Source organism: Sphaeroforma arctica (assembly GCF_001186125.1).
Source record: "Sphaeroforma arctica JP610 unplaced genomic scaffold supercont1.342, whole genome shotgun sequence".
Classification (NCBI taxonomy): Eukaryota; class Ichthyosporea; order Ichthyophonida; genus Sphaeroforma; species Sphaeroforma arctica.
The window spans coordinates 1,714-27,767 of NW_014040216.1; the positions used below are offsets into that span (position 1 = coordinate 1,714).

The 26,054-nt window shown below is 43.8% G+C and overlaps 5 protein-coding genes across 5 annotated transcripts in view; 3 read left to right on the forward strand and 2 right to left on the reverse strand.

Annotated features, from left to right (window-relative positions):
* SARC_05394 (hypothetical protein) overlaps positions 1-6,643 on the forward strand; it is a 7,769-nt gene extending 1,126 nt beyond the window's left edge. The window contains exons 2-6 of the mRNA XM_014300729.1: positions 657-788; positions 1,016-1,147; positions 1,320-2,170; positions 3,140-5,711; positions 5,961-6,643. Coding sequence (XP_014156204.1) covers positions 657-788; positions 1,016-1,147; positions 1,320-2,170; positions 3,140-5,711; positions 5,961-6,031 — 3,758 coding nt within the window. The 3' untranslated portion in view covers positions 6,032-6,643. The remainder of the gene's footprint in view (positions 1-656; positions 789-1,015; positions 1,148-1,319; positions 2,171-3,139; positions 5,712-5,960) is intronic.
* Positions 6,644-6,871: 228 nt separating this feature from the next.
* On the reverse strand, positions 6,872-7,756 carry SARC_05395 (hypothetical protein). The gene has a single exon (XM_014300730.1). It carries the CDS (start codon positions 7,560-7,562, stop codon positions 7,098-7,100), a length of 465 nt encoding a protein of 154 aa, XP_014156205.1. The 5' UTR covers positions 7,563-7,756; the 3' UTR covers positions 6,872-7,097.
* A 2,189-nt stretch (positions 7,757-9,945) lies between these two features.
* Positions 9,946-15,501, reverse strand: SARC_05396 (hypothetical protein). Its single transcript, XM_014300731.1, has 11 exons — positions 14,869-15,501; positions 14,248-14,436; positions 13,846-13,995; positions 13,192-13,412; positions 12,518-12,816; positions 12,194-12,313; positions 11,712-11,784; positions 11,386-11,533; positions 11,001-11,239; positions 10,569-10,637; positions 9,946-10,356 (listed from the first exon to the last, which is right to left on the reverse strand). The coding sequence occupies exons 1-11, from the start codon at positions 15,455-15,457 to the stop codon at positions 10,330-10,332; spliced, it is 2,124 nt and encodes a 707-aa protein (XP_014156206.1). The 5' UTR covers positions 15,458-15,501; the 3' UTR covers positions 9,946-10,329.
* Positions 15,502-15,802: 301 nt separating this feature from the next.
* On the forward strand, positions 15,803-19,492 carry SARC_05397 (20S proteasome subunit beta 6). The gene is made up of 7 exons (XM_014300732.1): positions 15,803-16,038; positions 17,183-17,290; positions 17,612-17,693; positions 17,842-17,971; positions 18,380-18,561; positions 18,825-18,923; positions 19,362-19,492. Exons 1-7 carry the CDS (start codon positions 15,905-15,907, stop codon positions 19,374-19,376), a joined length of 750 nt encoding a protein of 249 aa, XP_014156207.1. The 5' UTR covers positions 15,803-15,904; the 3' UTR covers positions 19,377-19,492.
* A 3,960-nt stretch (positions 19,493-23,452) lies between these two features.
* SARC_05398 (hypothetical protein) lies at positions 23,453-24,370 on the forward strand (the record flags this gene model as incomplete). Its single annotated transcript, XM_014300733.1, has 2 exons — positions 23,453-23,773; positions 23,921-24,370. The coding sequence occupies 2 exons, from the start codon at positions 23,453-23,455 to the stop codon at positions 24,368-24,370; spliced, it is 771 nt and encodes a 256-aa protein (XP_014156208.1).
* Positions 24,371-26,054: the final 1,684 nt, after the last annotated feature.

The following is a 26,054-nucleotide window of genomic DNA, read 5'->3' on the forward strand; positions in this document are numbered from 1 at the left end:
TGTGTGTGTGTGTGTGTGTGTGTGTGTGTGTGTGTAGTGTAGTATATATATATATATATATATATATATATATATATATACGTGTATGTCGGAGTGTGGGTGGCCCTCGGTGTGTTCATTTTGGGGGAGTTAGCTTTGGCGGTGAGCTGGTGTGTTAGTGTGTGTGTCAAGTTATTTGCGTGTCTTTATTTTTTTATGTATGCTTGTCTTTTGGGGAGTCTCGCATATTTTGATGCAAATTGCTATTTGTAGCTATATTCCAATTGCATTCATTTATATCTGAAAATGTTGTTTTAATGACCTGTTTTTGTACTGTGCTTAAGGGTGCCGCTGCAGCATGTACATAGGCTCCTGTTCATTCTTCCACACATCCGTCTAAACAGCACGGTATTACGTTCATTCCGTTGGTGCAATCGTATTGACATATACCTCATAAGCCAATATATCTAACTAGCACAATCGATCGTTATATCATTGAGAGTCCAACTTTGCATTGGCCCTATAGCGTGTGCAAATCTCCACCAGCCCGGTGGCTTGTACTTAGTTCTTGGGGCCACACTAGAACTGCGCTGACAGCGAATCAATCCAACATTGCTACGCCGCTATCGCATTTTTTGCGTCTAAGAATGTATGACCTACATCGCTACCCATAATAGGAAGCTGCAAGAAACGGAGGAAGATGTCACAGGGAGAATCTACTGCTGGGGCCTCTCCTTTGCGTATTAGACTGCCATTCACGCCTGCAACTGGTCATAAGAGCGAAGATTTTTCCTCCGCAATACCCCACAGTATGTCCACGCCCGAGTGTTGTTGACTGCGCTGGCCTACTTACATTTGCGCATATACTTGACCAGTGCGATGTAACTGGCAAGGAGTGCACAATCGAGATAAAGTGCAAGTATATTGCTATTCCTGCCCATGTCTTCTGCACCGTGTTCTCTCGCTTTTATCTGCTTCTGTCGTCATAGTTCGACCTTTTGCCTTTATTCTTCTTTTTTGCGTTGCTTCATTTCAGCTGGGCTGAACGGTGCGACATCAGCGTCGTCGAGAGGGTCTGGGAAGAGTATAGCGAATGACTCTGGGAGCAGCAACAAGACTGGCGCCGAAGTCAAAAGGACTAAAAGCTCGCTGAGTACGCACAAAAATGGTGTGTCAGTTGGAACTTCAAATCATTCGCTCGCTGAAACCATACCTAACATAAACACATTTTAAAATGATTTCGAAGAAAAGGGACAGAAAGAAGGGTGCACTAGAAAGCAATTGTATAAACGACGAGACTTCATACCCCACTTCTATCTTACATACCGACATAAATGCAGGCACGAATGGAGGTGCCAGTGCTACCAAAGGAACCGTACTAGCCGGTACCGCTGATGCGTCGTTTGTTGGGTCGATCAAGTCAAGCCCTCAGTCCCAACGTATCAAACCCGAGCCTGCCACAACATCACTGGATAATGGGGGTGCCAAACAGCTGAGTTTGTCTCACACAGCAGGCAGTGGTGGTACAGGTGGACAGACTTCAACTGATACTTCGACCCGTGATGGAGATTGCCTACCGGGGAACGGAACGGCCGCTGCGATAACTAGCACGAACACAAGTAGTGTTGGTGGTCTGGGAACATCAGCTAGTTCGGACTTAAGTACGGCGCTAAGTACTGTGCCATTGGCGACTGCTTCCCCTGCTCCACCTACACCTGAGTCTACGACTAATACTACCGTGCCTACAAAAAGTGGGGGCAAGCGCAAGAAGCCGGCCAACAAACAAATAGGCGGGAAAGGTGGTGGAAAAGGCTCGGCAAACAAACAAATAGGCGGGAAGGGCGGTACAGGTAAGCAAGTAAGCGGAAAAGGGGGGGGCGAAGGGTCCTCTCAAAGCGGTGCGCAAGCGGGAAGTAAAAGCGCCGGGAAATGCTCGGGGAAGGGGAAGGAAGCAGAGATCATTGGTAGTACCCGTGACAGTATAGTGAGTTCCATAAGTGCTAGTACAATTCAGCGCCCCGTCTGCGACCGAGAGAGCTTTGTCATGGCAGCCGAAGCGTTTGGGCCAGTCGCAGACGCTGGTGGCAGATTCGTGAGTGTGCCGGTGAAGAATAGTCTGATCGATATACTCAAACCTGAGAAGCGTGTGACGACGAGTGAAGCCTCGTTGCTGGAAGCGTTGCACACAAAGGTGGGCTGTGCGTTTGTGCTTAGGGCTTTATTATACATAGCGCGTGCGTGCTCGTGGTGTTTCGTTCAAATTGATGGGAAGATGTTATATCTCATCTGTGTGGAATTATTCTGTCCTCTTCGGTGGTGCTTGCTCGTGGTGTTTCGTTCAAATTGATGGGAAGATGTTATATCTCATCTGTGTGGAATTATTCTGTCCTCTTCGGTGGTGCTTGCTCGTGTTTATACGCCAATGGCGGAATGTAGCTTAGACACTCAAACATATGAAAGGACGCGTTATACATGCGTGGTTGATGAGTTCCTGTGTGTAGTCCGTGAACATATTCTGTGTATGTCTTTGATAGATAGAAGCACATAGAAACGTATCCAAAAGAATATTTATTTGCAATACAAGTTAATTGGACGATATAACAACCGACACACGAATATTAATAGTACGTGCGAACCGGCTCAATACAAAGTGAACATGTGTATTCATCCAGAGATCGGTAAACATTTGGATCAAGTCCTCGATGAACTATTGCTTGTTCTCCCGTATAGACATGTGAATACGCGCATGGTATATGTATCTGCTATATACCCATTCTTATCTGTATCCTCGGCTAGATGTTTATAGTATTCAAATAAGTCGATGTTTGTTTGTATGTATATATGCTATTCTGTCTAAAAGTTCGTGGCTATGCGATGGCTATGTGAGATTCATACACAATCTAAACAAACATGACCTATCCCAATTCTTCAAATGGTACATCCATGTGTGCGTGTATGTTCATCCACTACCTGCCTCCATCAGTGACAATACACCTATCTATATGTGATTCGTAGATTTTCTGTGTTTTTTATTAGATTCTTCTTTGATCGTGCTCGAAAATGATACCCTTTATATTTCGTTATTGTTTCTTCTTGGCAGAATCTTATCCTTGAAATTATTCTAACATGATCACTCTTTTCCGCACATTTATCGATTCAGGATGGATTCGTCACACTCAGAGACTCGCTCCCAAAGCGCAGTCAAGCTTCAAAATTGGGACTTGATGAAGCAGATCCTACCACTACTAATTCTACACTAAACACCTCGACTCTACCGTCAGCTACGGTGTCCAAGAATGGTACATCGTCCACTTTGTCACTGAATGTGCCGCCCAAAGGCAACCCTGGTGATCCTTCAAATAAGCAACCGAGGCCACCGGATGCAACACCCATCCCTGGTAAAGGCACGAATGCGAACTCGGCAGTAATTAGTATAAGTAAAACAAAGAAGGAAGGTGAGCAGCCGAACGGCTCGGCAGACGAGATCACGCAACAGGAAGTGTTGGAAATGCTTACCAACAAAAGACATATACCCGCGCCATGGCAGGATCAGGCGGACGCGCAATTGGCTTACAAGTACGCGCAAATAACAGCAGCGGAGGGAAAGGTCACCGAACGGTTGGCTGGCAATCCACGATCGCTTGCGCCAGCCATTTCCGCGTTGGAGCGCGAGAGGGAGAGGGCAAGGCTGATGGAGCGGGATAGGAAACAAGCTATCCAGGATGAGAAAGATGAGCTTCTTTTGTGCACCGATACACTGGTCATACCGGGGAGGGGTAGCAAGGCTCTCATCAAGCGCATGCAGGCGATGGCTGTGCAGAATGGGCTGGCAGGCGGGTGCGATGATGCTGCATTCGGCGTTATGGCGGATGCTGTACGAACGCATCTGAAAACCATCATGCGGTCGTGTCTATCACTGAAGGTGAAGGCTATGAACGATATCGGCGTGAGTCGTATGGAGCGCCTGTACAGACCCGCGCGGTGTGCACGTGCGTTTACACGCAGCAGCTATGCGGAAAAGGGCGGGGCGACTGGTAGTATGGAGGACGTGAGTGCTGCGTTCAACAGCACAGATTTAGGTGGCACTTCTGGCCTGGGGGGTATCGGAGTGGATGATATGGGATTGTTAGGAAACATGTCAGACGTCGGTCTTGGGCTGGATCTTAGCGACGTGTCTATGGGCGGATTTGACATGGAAACCATAAACATGAGCCTTGGAATGGGTCTGGGCATGGGATTGGGTATGGGGATTGAGCCGAACGCAGGGTTGAATATAGGCGTCAGTAATATGGGACTTAGTAATATGGGGTTGGGGGATATGGGGACTTTCAACGGTGTTGGTATGGGGGTCGGATTGGGTGGAATAAACGCGTATGGCGGTGTGGATGTAGGACTAACCAATAATTTGTCGCATATGTCGAACACTGGCAGCTTGAGTGCCCTGGATGGTCTGGTGAGTATCCCGGGGCAAGGTCTGGGTGCGATGAATAATCCAAGTAATAGCAGTGGGGGTTCTGGTTTGCAAGTTGGTTTAGATGGGGGTTTCGTCGGCATGAACTTCTCGTCCGATTATATGAATACTAATATTCCCTTGTCCGCGAACGGTAGCAACGACACCATGTATATGTCTACTCTTGGCGACGGACAAATGGGTAATCTGAGGCTGAGTGACACAGCCAACACCAGTATGAGTGGTTTAAATACAAATTATGACTCGCCAGCTAGTTCGACCAGCCCTGTCCCGCCATCTAACATGCCTACTAAAAGCCCTCAGACCTCGCTGCTGAGCTTGGGCGGGGTGGGGGCATCGAACCTGGATACAATTAGAAATATGAGTGCGGCGATGCAGATGAACAGCACCAACATCAATCTGAGCACTTCACGGGACAACCGCGGTAAAGCGCTCAGACACGCCAGTACTCAGCCCTCGATCTTCGCGGATGGGTCTGCACTGGATGGCTTGACCTACGGTACCCCTTCTGCCGACACCAGCGGTGTCATTAGTCGGATGGGTAGTCTCAATCTGCAACGTAGTAATAGCATGTCGCTCTCTACCGCCATGCGCCTGAACCCTGGCAGTATAGGCAATACAGTGACAACACCTGCAGAGCGGGCCCTGTCGTCATTCGGCAGTGCCGGTGTGGGTGGGTTTGGACTTAGTGAGGGTCTGAGATTTGATAGCATTAAATCTGCGACCGGAACAGTCACATCTACTGGTGTAAATAATGCGGATGGCAACCTTAACACCACCGCAGGTGTTGGATTTCAGTCGCAGTCACCGATGCTGGATCTGGGAAGAATCAGTATGAGCGGTAGCACGAACCCTTCCACACTTGGCCTGGCATCTACAGCGGGGTATTTCCACTCCCCTAATCCACCCTCGCCCAACCAGTTTAAAAGCACAAACAGCATCGTCACCGGCAATGTGACATCGTTGAGCGTGAGTATGCCAGGTTCTAACCATGCCGACAATACAACACTGTTTTCTCCGACGCCCTCAAGTACATCAGCCAACAGTGGAGGCGCGGGTGTAATCAATAGTGGACTGGAGAAGAATGCCACGATGGGATATACGACCTCGTCCATAATAGCAGGAATTACACAGACTCCAACAAATACACCAAACAGTGAAGAGGCCAAGAACAATGATGATGAGAGAAATTCTGAAGGTTGGGGGCGTTTACAACCCGTCGGACCTATCTGCCTCGAAGATCTGCTGTCCACTTTCCAAGGTTGGTAAAACAATGTGCTCTGCGCAAAACAGGCTCGACATCAATTCCTTCAAAAAATGCTGTATCTTTATCACTTTGTTGCACCTCCAATCGCTAGGGTGTATAAGTTGATGTCTACCTATTTCTTCTATCGACCACTTACTATCCATCTGCTAACGTTCGAAGAGAAAAAAGTATCATGCGTAATTTTTCGAGCATCTAATTCGTGCCAATATATTTAATTCAATATGTTTATTTCATATCATACAGTATATCCGCATCTGCGTGGTGACAATCAATTGAGTTGCGAGCGACTTCTTTCACAGCTGTGGCAAGTATGATGGATGTCTAATCCATCAGCGCTCAAGACATCTACCTACATCATAGAACTCGGGCGGGAGCTTGCTCGCTGTCATACTACGGGACTACCGGCAGGCAAAATTGGAGATGCTCAGAACAATCAGAATACGAAGTGGCGATGGTCTCGCTTTTGTCCTACTAGTCGTCTGGACTTAGCTGTCGTATCTTCAACCCATATTTTCAAGGTGCTGTGATGAATGCCAACATGACCCTATTTTCATTAGATCCGCAGACACGCTGAAGGTTCTCCCTGAAATCGCATAGCGCTGTTGCACTTGCAAATGCCTGCTAGACAAAGTAGTGAAACATCGTTCGCGCAACCGCTTTAAACTCATACCATATACCTTTTTGAATCGATGGCATAACTTTACGAACCAGTCGTCGCTTTACGATACTTTAAAGTTGCGAATGTGCATCCAGTGCAAAATCTGCTCAAAGATGCTGCACCGACAGTCGCATGGCGTGTGGCAAGCAGTATACTATTATATTGACAACTAAATAAAAACTGACAGCAAATGCATTATTGGATAGTATATGTGTACGACGCAGAGTATACATAGACCTATGAATCACGCAATTTGCTAATAATCTAGCAGCAATAACTCTTCTGTCTGCGTATCTTGCGACACTACCAAAATGAAAGAGCGTTTGCTGAGACGATAGAAGGTTTACGGTACTCTGAAATTATGAACCTGCTTCAAAGTATGATTACTTCGCAAAGCTTAACAACCACTTATCGTGTAGTCTGGTATGCAAATGATACTGACAATAGGGAGAAAGACGCAAATAAAATAAAATATCAATCCATACAAGTGCATCGATATGTTAATGATATATATTTTAATATTTAATTCACACAGCTTGCTGTTACTGCTATTCTTGTAGCAGTGGCTGTCCGGTCTGCTTATTCTGCAGTATTTCAATAATGTCAATTCATCACACCGTGAATGGCGGATATTATTATTCAAAAGCACGGTTGAAAGACGCACTGTCCTTGTGTTGCACTTAAATCCTGTACTCATCCACTGCATTGGAAGCGGTTCTGATTTAAAAAGCCGACAGGGCTTCAGGTAGAGAAGTATACGATGTTCCGGCGCGTTTACGCTTACCGGCTGATTGTCCGCTCGAATTACTGGAATCCGAGTCACCTGAAGAAAAGTCCTCCTCGTCGTATATCGAGAACAAGGGGGATCGCTCGCTGCGGTAGCACACAGACTTAGGGTCGATCCAAATAGTAATGTCGGTAGGTAAAAGATTCTGTAGTCTAATTATACTGACGCCGATTGATCTGGCGGTATTTGCTAAGCTGGGATCCATTTGCCCTCGTTCTATACGCAAACACCTGTTGCCACTACCTCTGTGTGGTTGATCTACAAACCACGTGCTTCTAAAATTATGTACCAGCATGCCGCTCAGTGTATGTTCAAATCTCATGACGATATCATCTGAAAGTCCTTTTTGACGTAAGAGATCACCGATAAACATTACGGCGTAGTTAACTTCTTCGATCATGGTTGATTAGTATTTTTAAAAAACCGATATTCCTGCGGAATACGCTGCTTTAAAGATATATTTTAATTGTCAGAATGTATGTGCGCTCTTCGGGTTTGCGTCCAGTATTTATGTATATAATATATACTTATGGTAATGATATATATAAAATACACGCCTTATGGTTATTCACCTATGGGCTATGAATGGCCTTATAAAAAATGGGACTTTGGCCTTCTATTCCCAAAAGTAAAAATAAAGAAGGTCTGAAAATATGAAAATATGCGCAAGTTTGTGTCAAGGGCTCAAGGCGCAAGAGTCAAGACTGAGCCAGCGAAGGGCTCGAAATATCTCATCCCGAAGATGGGATACGATATTTTGTTAATCTGATTGGCTGGTGAATAAACCGTGCTTCAATCGCCTTGCGCTTGAGGTTAGCCACCAATAGGGAAGATTTCATCCAGAGGTATTTGTAAATTGCCGTTAATTTTGGAGCTGACTAGAATTGCATAGTTGCTCTTAATAATATCGCGCTAAAAGCTGAGCCGGTCGAGTGGCGAGTGGCCCACTGCCCGAGTCGGAACTCGGCACCCAAGAGTATCGGACTCTTTAAGAGTCTGTGCTCTGTCAGGTTACTGTGATGGGCTCAGGGCTGGTCTCTGTGAGACTGTGAGTCTGTGACTGTGACTGTGTGAGTGTATGAGACTGAGTCTGTGTCTCTGTGACTGTTGGTCTCTCAGAGACTGATGAGAGTTTAGACTTTTAGTTCAGTTATAAATCACTACTAACTAACAATCACTAATTCATCGTTGACTACACCAGATCCAGTATACCCAGTTAAAATAGTTCATTACCCCCTCACGGCCTTACCCAACCCCCCCCCCCTCCAGCCCCTCCCCTGTGCGCGTAGTGCCGAGGCCTGAGTGCAGTGTGTAGAGAATAGAGAACAGCCAGAGACTGACGTCTGACAGTCCAAATACAACTCTACAGTCTAAGCTCTACAGTCTACACTACACTACAGTCTACACTCTACAGTCTACACTCTACACTACAGTTATCACTACACTACAGTCTACATTCGCTACAACAGTCTATTGTATATATATTTTTAAACAATAGCCTTATGAAATCTGAATTATAACCCTTTTTTTTTAAATAACATTATATGGTAGAAGGCTTATTTTTCTAAAACAAACAAACAAAAAACAAGCTCTGTCGACTGTCTCACAGACTCTCACTCTCTGGACTTTGGACTCTGGACTCTGGAATGAGAATCAGAGGTTCTGCGGCTTGAGCTTCAGTATTTATTTATTATTTAAAAATGTAGTCTGAGGACCTTTTTTTTCAATTTTTGGGAGTAGTTTAATATTATAAATATTGATGAAATACTGATTGTGGCAAAAATAGATTTTTATTTTCAGAAAAACGTTAAACTCTCGGACTAAATAACCGAACGACGAACGTTTACTCATATAGCTACTCTAGTCGAGTCTACTAGATATCAATACTTTTTATGTTTAAAAACAATTAAACGTTTATATTGGTTTGATCCTGTTTATTTTGATATGGGCGTACAATTTAGGGTTTTGGGTCCGAAACATCGGATTTATTTCATGATATTGTTCGATTGTTTCTGTCTGTTCCACCTAAATATAATATATTTGTTCTAAACTTCCACCTACATTCTTGAAATACTATTGTACGTTTACGCTCAACGTATATTGAAATACCCTTAACCCAAACGTAATGATGTTCTCTTCGGAGTCGGGAGTCGGGACTCTGAAGCCTTGCCATCTAAAAAAAAATACTCTTTTTTTTTCCTGATTTTTTCAAATCTGGGGGTTGTTTCTTCTTTTGTAAATGCACCCAAAACATACCCTGCGGGGTTGTAGTCCTGTACCCCAGGCCCAGGGGCGGCTGTGGCGGGGTGGCCTGTGCGGCCTATGCGCCTGTGCTTTGTGCCTTGTGCCTTGTGCCTTGTGCCCTGTGCCCTGCTGTCGCACAACTTTGAGAAGTCAGACAGTTGTCACTGTGCCGCAACTTGCAAGCCGCAAGTATTCGCAACAGCGGCAACACCTTTCTGTACTTCTGTTCCTTTCTATGGAGTCATAGACTCAACTCTAGTACAGAGTGTATTTCTGCCCAGATGCCTAATTTCGCATAACGCATTTTATTACGTAGCATAGTACTCTAATAATATTCTGACTATCACGAATACACCCACAGGACAAAGGTGCGTAATTGCGTATGCTGTATACCTGTTTGCAACCACTTTATGTTTGTATAATTTTTCCTGCCGTGCTCATTTATTAGTACGAACCCCACTAAATCTTATTAGAGTATTCACTACTACGAGTCTCGAGAGATCTTTGATAATGTATAGTTCTTCATTACATTGCATTTCGTGATATTTACCTGCATTTTTTATAAAGTAGCTTTTCTTGCAAATATACACAATTAGCAAACCGGCGATGTCGATTGCAATGTCCAAGTTCAAGTGTCGCTTGATTCCAGTGTCGTTTGATTCCTCTTTTGGGTACCACTATTGCACTATATTTTGAGCCGCAGTCGTACGAGTTTCCTTTAGCCTTGTATGACCGACAACATGACTGTCGGTGCACACGGAATGAGTCGCTTTGACGCTTTCAGCGCTTTCCAACCATGCAACGAATTTATTTTTACCATATAAATACTCCCTCTGCACCTAAATACTCCCTCTGCACTGTGACCTCTCCATCGATTTTTACAGTAATATACTCACCAGTTCTCGAAAGCGACTGCGTTTAGATTATTGCTTGGTGTCAGTCGTCGTCCCCTGAGTTTATGATGCGTGTATATATTTGAGCAAGATTTCACGAGTGCTTGTTCCATGCTGATAAATACCGTACAATTACTTTCTTCAATATGGCATTGTGTCTCATGAATGTCTACACCTTGAAATATGCATATCGACAATTTTATAAGCGGTCTGTATGCGCATTGCAGTCAGATTGCAGTCAGATATTGTTGAGACGTAGTTTAAAGTACCTTCGTTTTAGGCGACAGCGTTGGTACATTCAGCTGTCCAAACCTCCACTTGCTGCCCGCTGCAGAATCCTGATATTAACGCATATGGAGGAAAAGCAATCGTCTAAATCATGGCCAGACAACAACTTTCTAGTCCTCATTTCCATCGTAAAATGTACTATACCGGACACAGTGCCTCTGCTCAAGTTGTATGTGACGTAAAATCTATGTGGCGCAATCTCGTTGGCACAGACAGTTCGATCGTGCATATGTATGAACTTGACGTACGGAAGAACGGAAGGTTACACGCTCTGGAGCAGTCACTTGTATAGAGTGAGGGATATCACTTTACTCGTTAGTATTTACAATATGAAAACATGGCTGGAAATTATTGAATCTAACCTACAGAGCAATTGTATATGGATATGACGGAAACAAAATTAATCTCCATACCTTGAGAGAAACCCCTAGACTGGGCAGGACCTCGTTCCGCAATCCGTCGCAACTGGTTAAGATGCTTTTGAGCACTGTCAACATCTCTTCTGTTAACTTCTCTTTCGTTGTTTCGTCGGTTCTACTATTTTTCTTGATGCTTTTGAGTGCGCTTAGTGCCTTGTCACGTACATTGGAACGAAAGTCGACGAAGTGATCTACAACCTCCTCCGTTGAGACCCTCGATTGGTTTACACTCGCTGTGAACATAGAAGAATTAAAAGCGTTTCAGCTAGAGTTTGCAAAACTCAGTTGCTGTATTGGAATGTAGACCTGTGTATCAAGTGGAACTCGGAAACATGTCAGAAGTAATAGTAGGCCCAACCAGTCTGCAACATTCACATACAATCGATATTCCGAGTTTGTTGCATCTGCACGCCCATCATGGATAGTATGGAGTCTATGTAGTCACGCACAGCCAGAACACTCGCGGTCGCCGCCTGAGTCCGGTCGGCGCTCATGTGCTTATTTGTGGTTGTGACCATATCCAATAGCTGCAAAGAGAATGAAAACGAAACAATATTAGCACATTACATAAGTCAAATAAATAGCTGACGCAGCTACAGAAATAAGCGCCCGGTTGGGAAGTACACAATACGAATCACACTGGGGCATATCATACAGACGCGTCGTATAGCTTCTGTTGGTCGCACTAAAAAACAGCGACCCTACCCGGTGCATGGTGCCCGGCGTGTCGAAATCATCTCGTAGCTTGTCGTCAATCGTGAATCTTATGCTCTCTAGCCTGCAGATTTTGGTATTAAATAGAAGTATACAATACCAAAGCAGCGAATGTGAATGGTTTCACGAAAGTCGAGCACTCAGGGGTATAACAAGTACGCGAAATGTTGTCAAGGATGGTTTAAGCAGCAAGCGGAATCGTATTTCAAATAGTTGTATGTGTCCTTATTCTCTAGTTTGTGATGTACAACAGTGCGTAGATAGTGTACCGCGTAGTAGTAACGCATAAGTAGTCCGAAACGAACATACACCTTAGAGCCGTAGAGTAAGTTAAACACAACGAGCAGACAGGCATATTCAGCAGGGTTACGTGCAAAAAATATCATTTTTCTGCGACAGCAAATTTTTATCATTCGCTCAGAGCACGGCACAATTTGAGTCGACAGTACGTTATTAGCTACGATCACACATACTCTTTCATCAGCTGTGTGTCTGCTGCACTCCACTTCGAACTCGAATTCTTTGCATGGAACTCATCCGCATCGGAGAAGAACGTACGGAACCGGTTTTCAATGTTGAGGGCCTGTGTCATTCTTAATGTGTCATGAATATGCAAACAGGAAGACATGAAGTGAAAATCCCCGAAACAGTTCTTCAGGATTGCATAATGTATATATGTCTACCTTCAGTATTTCGAGCTGAAATCAAGTACAGAAGCAACTCCTACTCGATAACCAACTATTAAAGCAATTCAAAATTTGAGTCCGAAACCAACGATGGAGTTCATGCACACATACAGATTATCAGAATAGTGCATAGGCGCGTTGTACTTTGTCATCAGACATGCCAGTCGCAATTGCTGGGGCGCGAAGATCATCTCGCCCTTGCGTGAGTCGATGTCAACTGCAGCAGGTGAGCTTAAATTATCTGAATCATCTTTAATCCCGAGGAAGTCTCTCACTGTAGTGAAGTTCTTCAGCGATTTGCTCATTTTGAGTCCCTCTATATGCAGATGCCCCGTATGAAGAAAGCACTGCGCCCATGTGTGATTGTGCAGCGCCTCGCATTGGGCGATCTCATTCTCGTGATGAGGAAACTGTGTGTATGGTAAGGATATTATTCCGGGTTAATGATTTAGCTATATGCTATTGTGGAAGTCGCTCGATTGCTGTGCTTTGACAAGCTCAATGGCTATGGTTCTGTGGGGGGCTAATAAGAATATACGACATTGATGTAATAGTGATGTTATTTGCCAATTCTTTTGTAGGCTCACAGCTTCAAAGTTCGTCCTTATAAGTGTGCGTATATATAACTCACTACGATAGATGTGAGTTAAGCACAACAACATGGTAAGATACTACGCTCGATGCAAAAAAGTTCTGCCACACGGATTCCCACAATTATCTCAATACTGCTCATGGTTGTAAACAAAGTTGGTGATCAACATTCTTCTGCGGAAACCTCATTCTACCTTCAAATCAATGCCACCAGTGTGTAGATCCAGGTGATCGCCCAGTATATGGCAGGACATCGCCGAACATTCTATATGCCAACCCGGTCTCCCAGATCCCCAAGGCGATTCCCAAGAGACGTCTCCAACAATCGAAACCCCGTCCGTGTTGTCAGCGGCTTTCCAAAGTGCAAAGTCCCGTGCATCTCGCTTATTCGCTTTGGTAGGCACGACTTCCTCGTCTGATGGTGAGAAAAGCGAGAGTACATTTTATCAAACATGTGTGATACTGTGGCAAAGAAGATAACTGTCATGGCCTGAAGCAATCACGCAGAAGCCCAAATGCACTCGTTCTGTCCGCAAGCAGTGTATCGATATTGCATACAAGATCGATGTAAAGTGGCATAAGTGGCAACAATAGCTTCATTACTCTCAAGTATCCAGTAGAATATACTCAGTGCTTCCACTATACCGATTAAATCGAAGGTGAAGGAATACAACCAAATAAACGTGCCCCATCAGAGCAGGCGAAAGTGTGCTGAAGTGATCCCTGTCATCTCACTGGAAACAAATCATTTGACAGCATGTAAAACGGGTTGAATGATTTTGAATTCGTCGGTACTTGAGACGGCATTATATATTACGCATGACCACACAAACACTGGTCAGACTTACCTACAACCTCTTTTTTGGTTGTCAAGTTATTTTGTGCCCGTTCCGGCGCTAAAGCCCCGTATCTGTCACCGTATTTGCCAACATCGAAGTATATGGAAACACGTTCCCTATCATCCGTTAGGCGGTAGGCATATCCTCTATCTTCCAGACCTACACTGAGAAGATAGTCGTTTGTGTAGAAATCAATCTTAGTAAAAGGAGTGTAACCTACAAATGAAATGCAGACAGGCCGAAACTATCAGAGGAGAACGATGTTGATTTAAACCACTGTATACCTCGACATTTATCATGAACTTAATTGGCATTTCACAAATCGGGAAGAGCTGATCGCCCATTTATCACCTGGCATTCCAGCCTGATTCTTGCACTATACGATCATACTAAGAGCGGTACACGACATACCCTTGATGAATGTGATTATTTCCGGTAAATGATCGGACACCCGTGCCGTACATGTAGGTGGCAAGCAACCCAGCAGTATTAAGTCTTCCAAGAACTCACGTTCGTAATTTTCGGCCAATGATTTAACAGAGATGCGTCTTTCCTCAGCACGAGTGATAATCTTGTCGTCAATATCCGTGATACCCATGACTGCAAGCATTAGTAAAATTGGAATGTTAAGTTATAATCAAGTTTGCCTATTGTAAAAAAAGGGGAGTATAAACGTGAAGAAGCCGGTGGGATTACACAAGCAAATTATATTCATCGAAATAGGCGTCTTTGATCTCCTCAAATAGCATATGTGTAGTTGTCTGATCCCAATAGACAATTGACGAGCGTGACCGAGCTGTGACCCACTTTCTAATAGGCTATTTAGAAAGCTAAGAAAATACAAGCTGGGTGGGATATCTGTAGCCCTGCGCCCACAAAGCCACAATAGTTCTCGATCAGGTGAATAGAATTCAGTATACTCAAGCGAGTTGGGTAGACGCGAATACAAAACTGGAGCATCAATTGTACCAAATAAGACAGGTGCATAGACTGCGGTACGCGACAGGATATTACATGGCAGTATCTACTTGCCTTGACATACAGGGACTCCACAGTAGTCACTTAGTATCCGACGGACCACATCGAATCTGATATAAGTAACAGCATGACCCAAGTGCATCGAGTCGTATACTGTTGGTCCGCACATATACCAACTGAGTGAACTATGAGCTTGTCGCGTGAGTGGCGTCTTAGTACGCGTACGGCTGTTGTAGACCACGCATCCAGTATCAACATATGTGACTTTATTAGCGCTATTATCCTCCAACGTGTCAGAACATATACTACTATCTACATATGCAACCTTCTTATCTGAACTACCTAGTGCGCTCGCTGGTTTTGTTGAGTGTAAACAGTTTGTCGAGTGGAGCTGTTTCCGGCACACTGAGCCTACTCTTCCATAATTATATGTATACGTTGGTCTTGGTGAATGCCAGCTTGGGAAGTTATTTGATATGGCGCTTACGTAACGGAAATCATAAATCGGCCGTGGTATTTCTCTACCCCTTATCGCCGTAGATAGACATCGCCGCCTGAACAATACCCTGTGACTAATCATACTAGCCTTTGGGCCATAAAAAGAACACGGTACGCATCGCAGCACCCCTTGTGTACCCATCATAACACACGTGTGTGGTCGTGAGGCACTATACTGATGAACCAAATGAGATGCACAAATGGGAACAGAACACCGTACTGTGCGTATTTATATTATTGCACTTTGCCAACAGCAGCCAACTTCTCTCTCTCTCTCTCGCTGTAGTAGTAGAGAGTAGTGAGACTAGAGAGGGTAGTGGTATACTTTGCCGGGATATAGGAAGAAAGTAGCGGGTCTTTACAAAAAGGCACATTTTCCACCCCCCCCCCCCCCCAAACCTGGCTCATTTTACAAAAACAACCCAATTTGACATCAGTAAACGTAAACAAGAAGTTTGCTGGACTCTTCAATCTTAAATAAAGAGACGCTCTTGGGTCTTGATACCCACATACATAAATATTTACATACTTCCCCTTCGAGTGTCAATAGTGGTCATACCACAGTACGTATATTACATATAATCTGGACAATATGGATGCCGCTTCGTATCTTAGTTCGAAGAACTACACACATAACATTGGTGTTAGATCCGGTCTTCCCGAGTCAAAGCAAGCGGGTGCCCCAAAACAGCACCATGGGTTCAGCCCTTATGTATTTAATGGAGGGTACGTAAATCTATTGGTGTGTCAGTGTTGGCTTGTGCTTCGTCGATTCTGAGGTCAAAGATTAAGAAATAATCAAACTGTGACTTCATTATAGGACACTAGGACTGTCTTATATTCAATGAATAGTACGTCTATCTGCTGGTGTGCTGGTGTCAGACTGTTCTTAGCTATTTCTAAGGTCACGGTGGAGATCTAGTCGAAAGTGTGCTTTTGTACAGGCTTTAGGTCTGTGACGAGTCTCTGACCGCAGTGCATGTGGATTGTTGGTGATGATCCACGCGCCTGCTCAGTCTAGACTATAATTATCTGAGCAGCATGTGTGCTTTGTAATACTCTCGTGACTTGGAGATCAGAGAGTTTTATAAATGAGGCATGCGCAACATATGCTACTATATACCTGCATCTACATGAAGAACATTGTCAAATCGCACGCTCATGCACCATAATAGTGCGCATGAAGTTTAAGTTACTTAGGACGATGTGAAAAGTAAGTACACATATATTTGTATGTTTACGATAAACAACACTAATTCATTTTGAATATCTCACTTTTGAGATATGTGGTGAAGTACGCGGAAGTCTGTGGGCTTGCAATTGGTGTATTAGAACATATAAATCATTTCATGTACTTATCGGTTTTCTATACTGTTGCTGTGGTGTTTTTACCATATTTCGAATAGTATATCACTCACAGCCTTTGGTGTATATTGCATAGTGTGGTTTTCTGGGTTTACTTAAAACTTTGAATATCTCGAGCACACGGAACGCTGAGTATCACCGTCTTTTTGTCTGTACGCGCCTGTGTTAGAGTGTACAAGCATAGTCTGTGGTTGTATATACTTCAGAAACCTGTCGGAACGAAAAAGAACAATAGTATCGTGTTGTTTGAAGTCTCGCTCTCTAGTGGTTTGTTTCTATTTTTTTTGGCAGCGCTAGTAACCATACGACTATATGTACTTAGTAACTCCTGTATTACCGGTAAGCACAACTATTGTAACGTGCGCCATCACTTTAGATAAAATCTTCGTTCTGTTTCTGAAGCAAATTCTGTAGGCTGGTAGAGCCTTGTCGAGCACGAAACAGTACCTCCCACCCGAGAGTTCCCGAGTCTCACTATCCATGGTCATTTTTGTTTTTGCTACAGGACTACCATGGCGATTGCCGGCGATGGATATGTCGTGGTAGCTGGAGACACGCGCTTAAGCGCTGGATATGAAATTATGACTAGGGACCACTCCAAACTCTGCAAATTGTAAGTAAGGCAGCCGAAACATACATTATTTAGAGTTCGCAATTGTGTGAATCTGGAGTTCTACGCTCGATTTATTAAAAACCTGTTCCCTGATCACCCTATGATTCGGTTGGCAAACAGGGCAGTGTCAAAGGAATATATCCCAACTAAATTATTCCATGTATTGGACGTTTTTTATCAAATGAATTCGTACGTCTATACCTTGTATTGTATGGCCGCTCCAAATCTGGCGAACGACGTTGAACCAGCTGTTCGTACATACATATATGAAAATGGGTTCTTACTGATTAATACTGTTTCGCCCCCTCGGTTTAAAAATAGAAATGACCGAGTGGTGCTGGCATCGATTGGATTTCAAGGAGATTCGACCACCCTGCACAAGCACTTAAAGATGAAGCTTGCGGTAGGTTGTTACAATATCAGGGTGTTTTTTTTCTTACCTCATAGTCTTGTAATAATCGTTTCGAGTTGAACTGATTTGATTGAGATCTGTTTGTTCCACTTTGGTCCGTCGTGCTTCATTAAGTCACACTTTCAATTGTACTCAACAGATGTACAAGCACAATCACGACAAGGACATGGGAGTCGAGGCCTGTGCTCAAATGTTGATGACAACACTATACTATAAACGATTCTTCCCGTATTATACAATCAATATCTTGGTCGGTCTGGATAAGGACGGTATGTACTCCTGCCTCGCGGTCTCATATCCACCCAATTATATGTGTTGTACGCTCTATTACATTCGTCGACAACCTCTGTGTCATTCATCAGTAACGTACAGTTTCTTTTCGTTTGTACCTCGGTACTTTCTTAGTTATGGCTCACCCTGAAGGTGTTTGACCTGCAATTAGTTTCTTTTCGTTTGTACCTCGGCACTTTCTTAGTCATGGCTCACCCTGAAGGTGTTTGACCTGCCATATATCCATTACGTGACAATACTCTGTCTCGCATAATCAGGTGCGTCAATCTAAGTTCAAGTTATATTCGGCTTTACTCGGACATCTTCTGGGGCTGTTACCCACGACCAGTTGGACGTGCTTAATTTCTGGAAAACGTTCGTAACTTTATATTCTGTTTTTAATTTAGATCAAGGAGCAGTGTACCATTACGATCCAATCGGTAGTTTCGAGAGGGAAACCTACCGTGCCGCTGGTACAGGTTCGCAATTGCTGCAACCATTGCTGGACAGTGAAGTTGGGTTCAAAAACAAGAGCGATGTTGTAGAGAAAAAGACACCTACTCTGGAGGAAGCGATCAATCTCTGCAAGGTACGCGAGTGGGTGAGCAAGTATATGTGTACTTTTTCGGGATGTATTGTAGCTCACAACTGTGCGTTATCTAGGTCGTTCGTTTGTCTGCGCCCATCATAATCCGCACCCGTCCGCACTTTTTGTATACAGAGTAGTGCTAAGGACTAGGCATCACAAAAGTTTTACCGATAGTCATACAGGTCCTGGAATAAACTGTATGCGTTGGAGAGTAGTTTGATTGTTCACTCAGCAGTTCAAATCAAACTTCGATCTTATTGCAGGACGCATTCGCCGGAGTAGCCGAGAGAGATATCTATACGGGAGATCGCGTGCAGATTTTGATTATCACGAAAGACGGCGTGAAAGAAGAGACATTTACAGTAAGTCGTACCGCGCTGATGTTCGTATTTTGCCCCGTGCCCGCCAAGCATCTTGTTTATGATTGTCATTGGGTCCCTGCGAAAGAAATGACATTTAGGTTTTAGGTTGTTTTACCCGTGATATGCATGTACGAACCTGATTACATAATTGCTTAGATTAGGTTGTGCGTCAAAAGTATTGATCTATCAATTAAGGGAAGCTTAACTCAATCTCGAATTCGTCAACTGCTGTGTACGCGTACATTAATGTTCGGTCTACAGTCGTTTGTGTGGCCGCATTTGTTAACCATGTCCGTACACACGCTCCACCATGTCACCACTTATTGCATTTGGTGTATACGCCCGCGTACTGATTTGACCGAGTCACTTTAATTTTTGTTTACTCTTTCATATTTGAATGGCTTACAACACAATATTTCATTGCACTCCATCTTCTAGCTGAGAAGAGATTAATATCGAAGCGACCCATATTTTCCCGAGCGGAGTTGATATTGTGTCAAGCGGTAACCAATATAGCTACATCTCATATAAAATTCGGAGATAGCGTATCTGCGGGAATATCCGAAGTCTTAAAATATTGTCTTAATTCACCGCCTATTGATTTACTCGTAATTTGAGCGCTAAAATACATACTTGTATGTATCTTATGTATAGCACTCATACTTGAATGTATATAATTATTATATGAATGAGTGCGTATATTTTTGTTTCATACATGGTGCGCGATGTTTCTATTTTTGGGTGAGTGTGCCTAATTCATACATGCGAATAATTTACACATGTGTGTATGGAAATATATATATTTACGCATGTGTATATATCTATGTTAATACATATACATTACATTATATATGCCCTCATATAGACCCATATATATATGTGTGTGTGTATGTGTTATGTATGTATGTATGTATATATATGTATTTATATATATATGTATTTATATATTTATATATATATGTATTTATATATATATATAGATATTTATTTGTATAGTTCACCTCCAAAAGTAGAAGCTCAGCTGTCCATAAACGATTTTTTACCGAACAAACTGGCGATCTTTCACCGTAAAATTGCATTCAGGACTTGTGAGGCTGTATTACAAAGCGTTTACCGTACTTATTAATTTTATATAGTGTAATATTGCAGTTTATTTGCTATATGTATCTTGAAAGTTGTATTGTCTCAAAGGCATCGATTATGCCGATCCGTGTGGGTGACGACTAGCATCAATTCGTCCAGACAGATAAATTGTACACGCATAAGCTATATCACTGTCAGCTGATTAATTATACATGTATGGAACTTCGAAATATGTCACTCTGTATGTAAATGCTATTACTAAATTCTCGGAAGTGCTTTCACAAACTTTGATGGTTGTGTGCTTCAAAATGTATCCGTTTCAATCCTTAATTCCTACACTAACCGATAATTCAAGTAGTAATTGAGATCTGCTGGTTAATAACGGGATAATCCATACACTATCATCTGATTGTAGCTGAATACTTTACCGTATTTGTACATGAGAAAAATTGCGTATTTCAGTTGGAACTAGTACGTGATACAATTACTGAACTACTTCGTGTATAATTGAACCTTTGAGTTCTTCTTGTACATATACTTGTCTGTAATTAGTATGAAACTGTCTTCACTGTGAGTAACTTGTTTAGTTCACGAACGGTTTAGTGAAATAGCGTTATACTTTATATTATCAAAGTAGTGTAGTAGCTTACAAGATTATGAGCAAGGTCATCCCATAACCTTGAGCTATATAGTTTCAACTAGATATTGCCTATCGTCAGTTCCCTCTGGTTACTGACACATCATCCCAACGAGTGCCCGGCCTCCTCGGTAGTCCGTCACTCGTCATCTATATTTTTTACACTACTTTACACTTCTCGCTACTTTACAGCCTATGCTCTCGTTCTATTGGTATACTTTTTACAGCCTCATCATATCTGTAAAACCAATATCACTAGACACCGCACTGGTATTCTACCATAAAACTAACCTCTCATAGATCTTAGTCATCCCACATGAATCACTACTACACGATATTCCTATGTTTGTTATTAGTATTCAATCATACGGATAGTCTATTTGTCTCTATTTAGTCAAATGACATACAATGTGAGTTCAAATGCTCTTCAAAATATGTGTATGTAGCTATACTAGTTCCTGAAATGTTTTATGTATTATCGTTAATAATCAACTATGTATACCTACAAAGCTGAGTCGAAGTGGTCCAAAATTAATCAAGTGACACTGGTTGAAACTGAAACAAATATAGGTGTAAACGTCGTGTTTCGCTATTAACCAATTTCTAAAAATAACGGCCAACCAATGATGATTTCAGTGTGCAAGTCATTACCTCACGACCAACAAAAGCAATTGCATGATAAGCAGCACTATTAAAGTACGTCGATGCAAGTAGCTAGATATTGGTTTCAGTGCTCCAACAAGGTGACTACTGCTGATACTCGAATTGAATCGTACAGCAAAGCAGGAGATGTTTGTATATGCCAAATCTACAGAAATGGAACTAAATAAATGCTCAAATTAGTCACCCAGCTTCACCGATCAACTTCATAGCACTCAACCGAAGAATAAAAACTATCAATTCATAGTTCCGGAAACTGCACCCGAATTCATGTGTGCAGTGCCTTTTGGCAGAACGTGTTGCACGTCAATAAACTGCCGTTAGTAGCGGTATAAAAAAAAGAGGCTGATCAATACCTTTGCTTTGAAACGAACGTCGAATTACACTACGGTTTTTCACCAGTGTATTAACTTGTACCGTTTTAAATACTTCGACTTAAAATACGCTTTCAATTGCAAGAGGTGACAATAGCTAGTCGTCTACTTTTCCTTTTGCTTAGGATTCTTTTCAGTATGAAATTTTATTTTTAAACCAGTCTCGGTGTCGTGGGCTATTTATTGAAATAGCTAGTCAAGATTATTTATATCATTTATATATTTATTTTTGCTATACCAATAACTACTTTCCGAATTAGTATGGTGGCATACTTCAGGTATGTCGCCTGGATGGACACTGGATGGGTGAGGGCGTAACTTATATCGAGCACGGGCACTATATAGTCGGATTCCCCAATGAGAATCAAATAACCATACACAAACGAGGCATTAATGCCGGCCTCGGCCGCGTTCTCATCATGTCTAACGCTACACAGAACATACTCTCTGTGTAGCTACTACAGCGTCACAGTTATGGTGTGTACTTCTCATCTAAATCGGACACGACACACCCAACCGAGTGTCTCATTCAGCACGTCGGTAAAACTATTACACGTGCACAAAGTGCTGATCGCCTATCAATACACTTACACTGGCAGACTGGTATACAATGCTTGGCCATGTACATCCAGACGTCACACGTGGCGTTCTACGCAACAGTGATATAACACCGTCTCCAATACCAGTCCCATCTCATGACGACTGAAAGCTCAATCTTGCGCTGTTTCAAGCACATGTGGCGGAATATTTTTTGAAAGGTTGATATCGACCTTTTTGCTACTGCCCACAACACACAAGACCTCACATATTGCAGTCATGAACCAAAGGCACCTCTCCGTGATGCCTTCGCACAGTCCTGGCGTGACAAAAATCTGTATGGTATCATTCGATTCAGGAAGAAAGCATGGTGCGTGGCACTACTCAAGCTAGAACATAAAAACTAGTTTTCCTCTCTCACCTGACACGTGGAATCTTAAACAAACCCTTCCACAACTACATTCACACGTAAAAATCATCCGCACCAACGAGAACACCATTTTGCGACACAGCATAGAAGTTTCAAGTGGCGCTATATATGCATCGTACGTGTAGGCAACACCAAACACGCTGTGCCACCGACTACTGAACTATTTACCGAAGCCGATGTCATCACCCATCCTCGACCGCTCAGTTTTTCTTCCCCATCACTACGAGCAAAGTGCGTCGCCGGCACAAATCACGAAAAAAAGACTCGACAAGACACACATTTCACCAATTGGTTATGTCTTCCATGTAGATTTATTAAATGGCCTTTCTATAACTCCTAGTGGATACACGTCCAACATCAAATACGTTGATGCCCAGTCATGAATGCCCTTTGTTATCCTCTCAAACACAAGGATGATGCAGCCAGTACACTGGACCAGCTATACACCCAGCTCAGGTGTGACCGAGTTCCAAAGAATGAACACACAATGTCACGTGAAATCACGTTTACACTAACAAAGTCACCCGCACTACTGGTTATTGAGCGCACCAACGGTATCATTAGAAACCACGCTAAACAACCCGAATGTATGTGGGCCAAAGCCATGCAACTCGCAACAAATACTAAAGCGGTCCAGCTTAACAAAATTTGTGGGAACTGTTCTACGACGAAAAGCCTAAATACATCTTAAGAACATACATGTGTACGGCTGTCGGGTGGCGTTCGTGTACCAAGACCAGCAGGGGCAAACTCGAAGACCGAGCAACGCCCGGCGTTTACCTTGGCCATGATCGCTCCTTCAAATACTATGACGCCTGCCGCATTCCTAGCTTCAAATCTTTCGCGTGATGTTAAGTTTAACTACCAGTTCTTTCCGACGCGGACCATGGCCGGCACAGCACTGGTGCTACTCTTACACGCACCCATTTATGACGTCCCGCCATACGTGCGCTCACACTTGCTTTGCAACCCCAGCCCACTACAACGCCCAGTACACTACTTCTTCCCACGTCATCCGTCCCTACCATTTCACCACAACCGAACACTGCCAACATATACATGGCCGATCATTCCAGCCCAGCCACACTACTGCCTACACCAACCACGGAGCCTGCACCAACCACCGACAGTACACCAATTGTGCACACACCACTTAACACCTCCCCACATAACTCTCTACTTCCTACACCTTCTCCACCGCCACTACCACAGGCCACTACATCCATAGGAGTCACGCACACTTGAGGGTTTTTTCAATCGCCTCGTACCAATACAGGCAAAAACAAGAACCTCCTCTACCAAGCAGCATGCGCTTCACTCGACAACGCACTCATCAGCTACACGCTTACAATGCGACATATCAACACGGTCAACAACACAACCTTCTACATCCACTATACCAGGGGAGTCAATCACCACACCGACCCATATCACAGACCTACTGCGACCAGGGGAGCAGCACTCTACACCACCTGAGGTGTCTTCAGCGCTATCGCTCGGCACATCTCTTCGCGGCAACCAGGAGAGTTTTCCACCACACCAAACACCAAACGATGTCTCGTCCTTTGTCATCTCCGATACCACCCAATCACCCGTCACTAGGGCTGCAGATATCGAAAACATTGACCATCAGCTTCACTCACTTCATTCCACTCTACTCTTCCACCCCATAATGCATATCACGGACAAGGAACTCAGCATGCATGACAAACACGACCGTGTATAAGCCCATGTCAAACGTGCCCACAAGCAAATCAAAGCCGGTAAACAGTACAGACGGGCTGTGCTCCAACATGCTCGAACAGCAACCAGTAAGAATGTCCACAGCCTACAGGACATACAACCGGCACTTGTCCACACAAAAATTGTTAATGAGGATGATCATGCACACGATCTCACTATTCCGATCAACGCATACATACCTTCAATACATAACAAGGACGTGCACACCCAACAAGCACTCTACGATGAAACCGTTCACAAAATTTACAAGGTCTACATATCGCTCGGCACATATCTTCGCGGCAACCAGGGGAGTCTTCCACCACACCAAACACCAAACGATGTCGCGTCCTTCGTCATCCCCGATACCACCCAACCTCCCGTCACTAGGGCTGCAGATATCGAAAACATTGACCATCAGCTTCACTCACTTCATTCCACTCTACTCTTCCACCCCATAATGCATATCACGAACAAGAAACTCATCATGTGTGACAAACACGACCGTGCATTAGCCCATGTCAAACGTGCCCACAAGCAAATCAAAGCCGGTAAACAGTACAGACGGCTGTGCTCTAACGTGCTCGAACAGCAACCAATAAGGCAATGCACAGCCTACAGGCCATACTGGCACTTGTCCACACAAAATTTGGTAATGGGGATGATCCTGCACACGATCTCACTATCCCGATAAACGCACACATACTTTCAATACATGACAAGGACGTACACACCCAACAAGCACTCTACGATGAAACCGTTTACAAAATGTACAGTGTCTACGCTGCCGTCCAATCGAATACATTTACTCCGGCAACCATCCGTGAAACACTTGAAGGTGAAGATGCAGACTTATGGAGTACGCCCTTAAAGTGCGAACTCGACAGCTTGCGCAACGCCGGCACACATGATCTGGCACACCCTAATATCTACCCGATAACGCCTTCACTGTCATTGGTATGTAGGGTTTTAAGGTAAAAATAATTGACTGGTTGGTAATATAAATCGCGTCTATGTGCTCGTGGGATTACACCAACAAAAGGAATTCAACTGCAACGAAACGTATACCCCCACCTGTAGTCACGATACCCTCTAGACAGTTTTCGCCGTCGCCGTATCCGCAGGCTCGCACGTTGAACAGTTCGACGTTGAGAGTGCCTATCCGTATGCTGACCTCGACCAACCGATCTTCATGACACACTCCAAGGGCTCCTCTGTCATAGGCCTCCCAGACGGCCGCATCATGAAGCTCAAGAAAAGTCTCTCTGGGCTGAAACAATCAGGACGCTTGTGGCACGCACCTATCGAGTACAAACTGCTGAACTTGGGTTTTATTCAAGCTACTTCACACCCCTGCCTCTTCGTCGCTAGCTCCTACACCTTGTCATGTGTCCTTACCCTCTACGTCGACGACCTAACCATACGTGGCAAAACAGTCAATGATGTGATCTACAATGGGTAGTAGGTGTCCGTGTATAAACAACTCACGATTATTTTGGTATCGTCCAAAACAATTACATCAAAAAAGAGCTATTCGGCATGATGGATTGCCACCCACCCCTACACAGAAATCACTCTTGACAACACCGGACCTGACTTCAAGTGCAAGTATCGTGAACTCGTCGGCACGTTGCAATACCTCCTGGTGTCCACGCGGATCGATATAGTCTAAACTCTCCACACACTCG

What these genes read in the sequence shown, in the direction of transcription:
- SARC_05395 (XM_014300730.1), bottom strand. Translation starts at nt 7,562, where the DNA reads ATGATCGAAGAAGTTAACTACGCCGTAATGTTTATCGGTGATCTCTTA.
- SARC_05396 (XM_014300731.1), bottom strand. Translation starts at nt 15,457, where the DNA reads ATGATGGGTACACAAGGGGTGCTGCGATGCGTACCGTGTTCTTTTTAT. An exon ending in AATAATCACATTCATCAAGG is followed by an intron (nt 13,996 to 14,247) that starts GTATGTCGTGTA and finishes TTCTCAGTGTAG; the next exon opens with GTCTGGAAGATAGAGGATAT. An exon ending in ATGCACTATTCTGATAATCT is followed by an intron (nt 12,314 to 12,517) that starts GTATGTGTGCAT and finishes TGACACATTAAG; the next exon opens with AATGACACAGGCCCTCAACA.
- SARC_05397 (XM_014300732.1), top strand. Translation starts at nt 15,905, where the DNA reads ATGGATGCCGCTTCGTATCTTAGTTCGAAGAACTACACACATAACATT. An exon ending in CCTTATGTATTTAATGGAGG is followed by an intron (nt 16,039 to 17,182) that starts GTACGTAAATCT and finishes TTTTTGCTACAG; the next exon opens with GACTACCATGGCGATTGCCG. An exon ending in AAGCGATCAATCTCTGCAAG is followed by an intron (nt 18,562 to 18,824) that starts GTACGCGAGTGG and finishes ATCTTATTGCAG; the next exon opens with GACGCATTCGCCGGAGTAGC.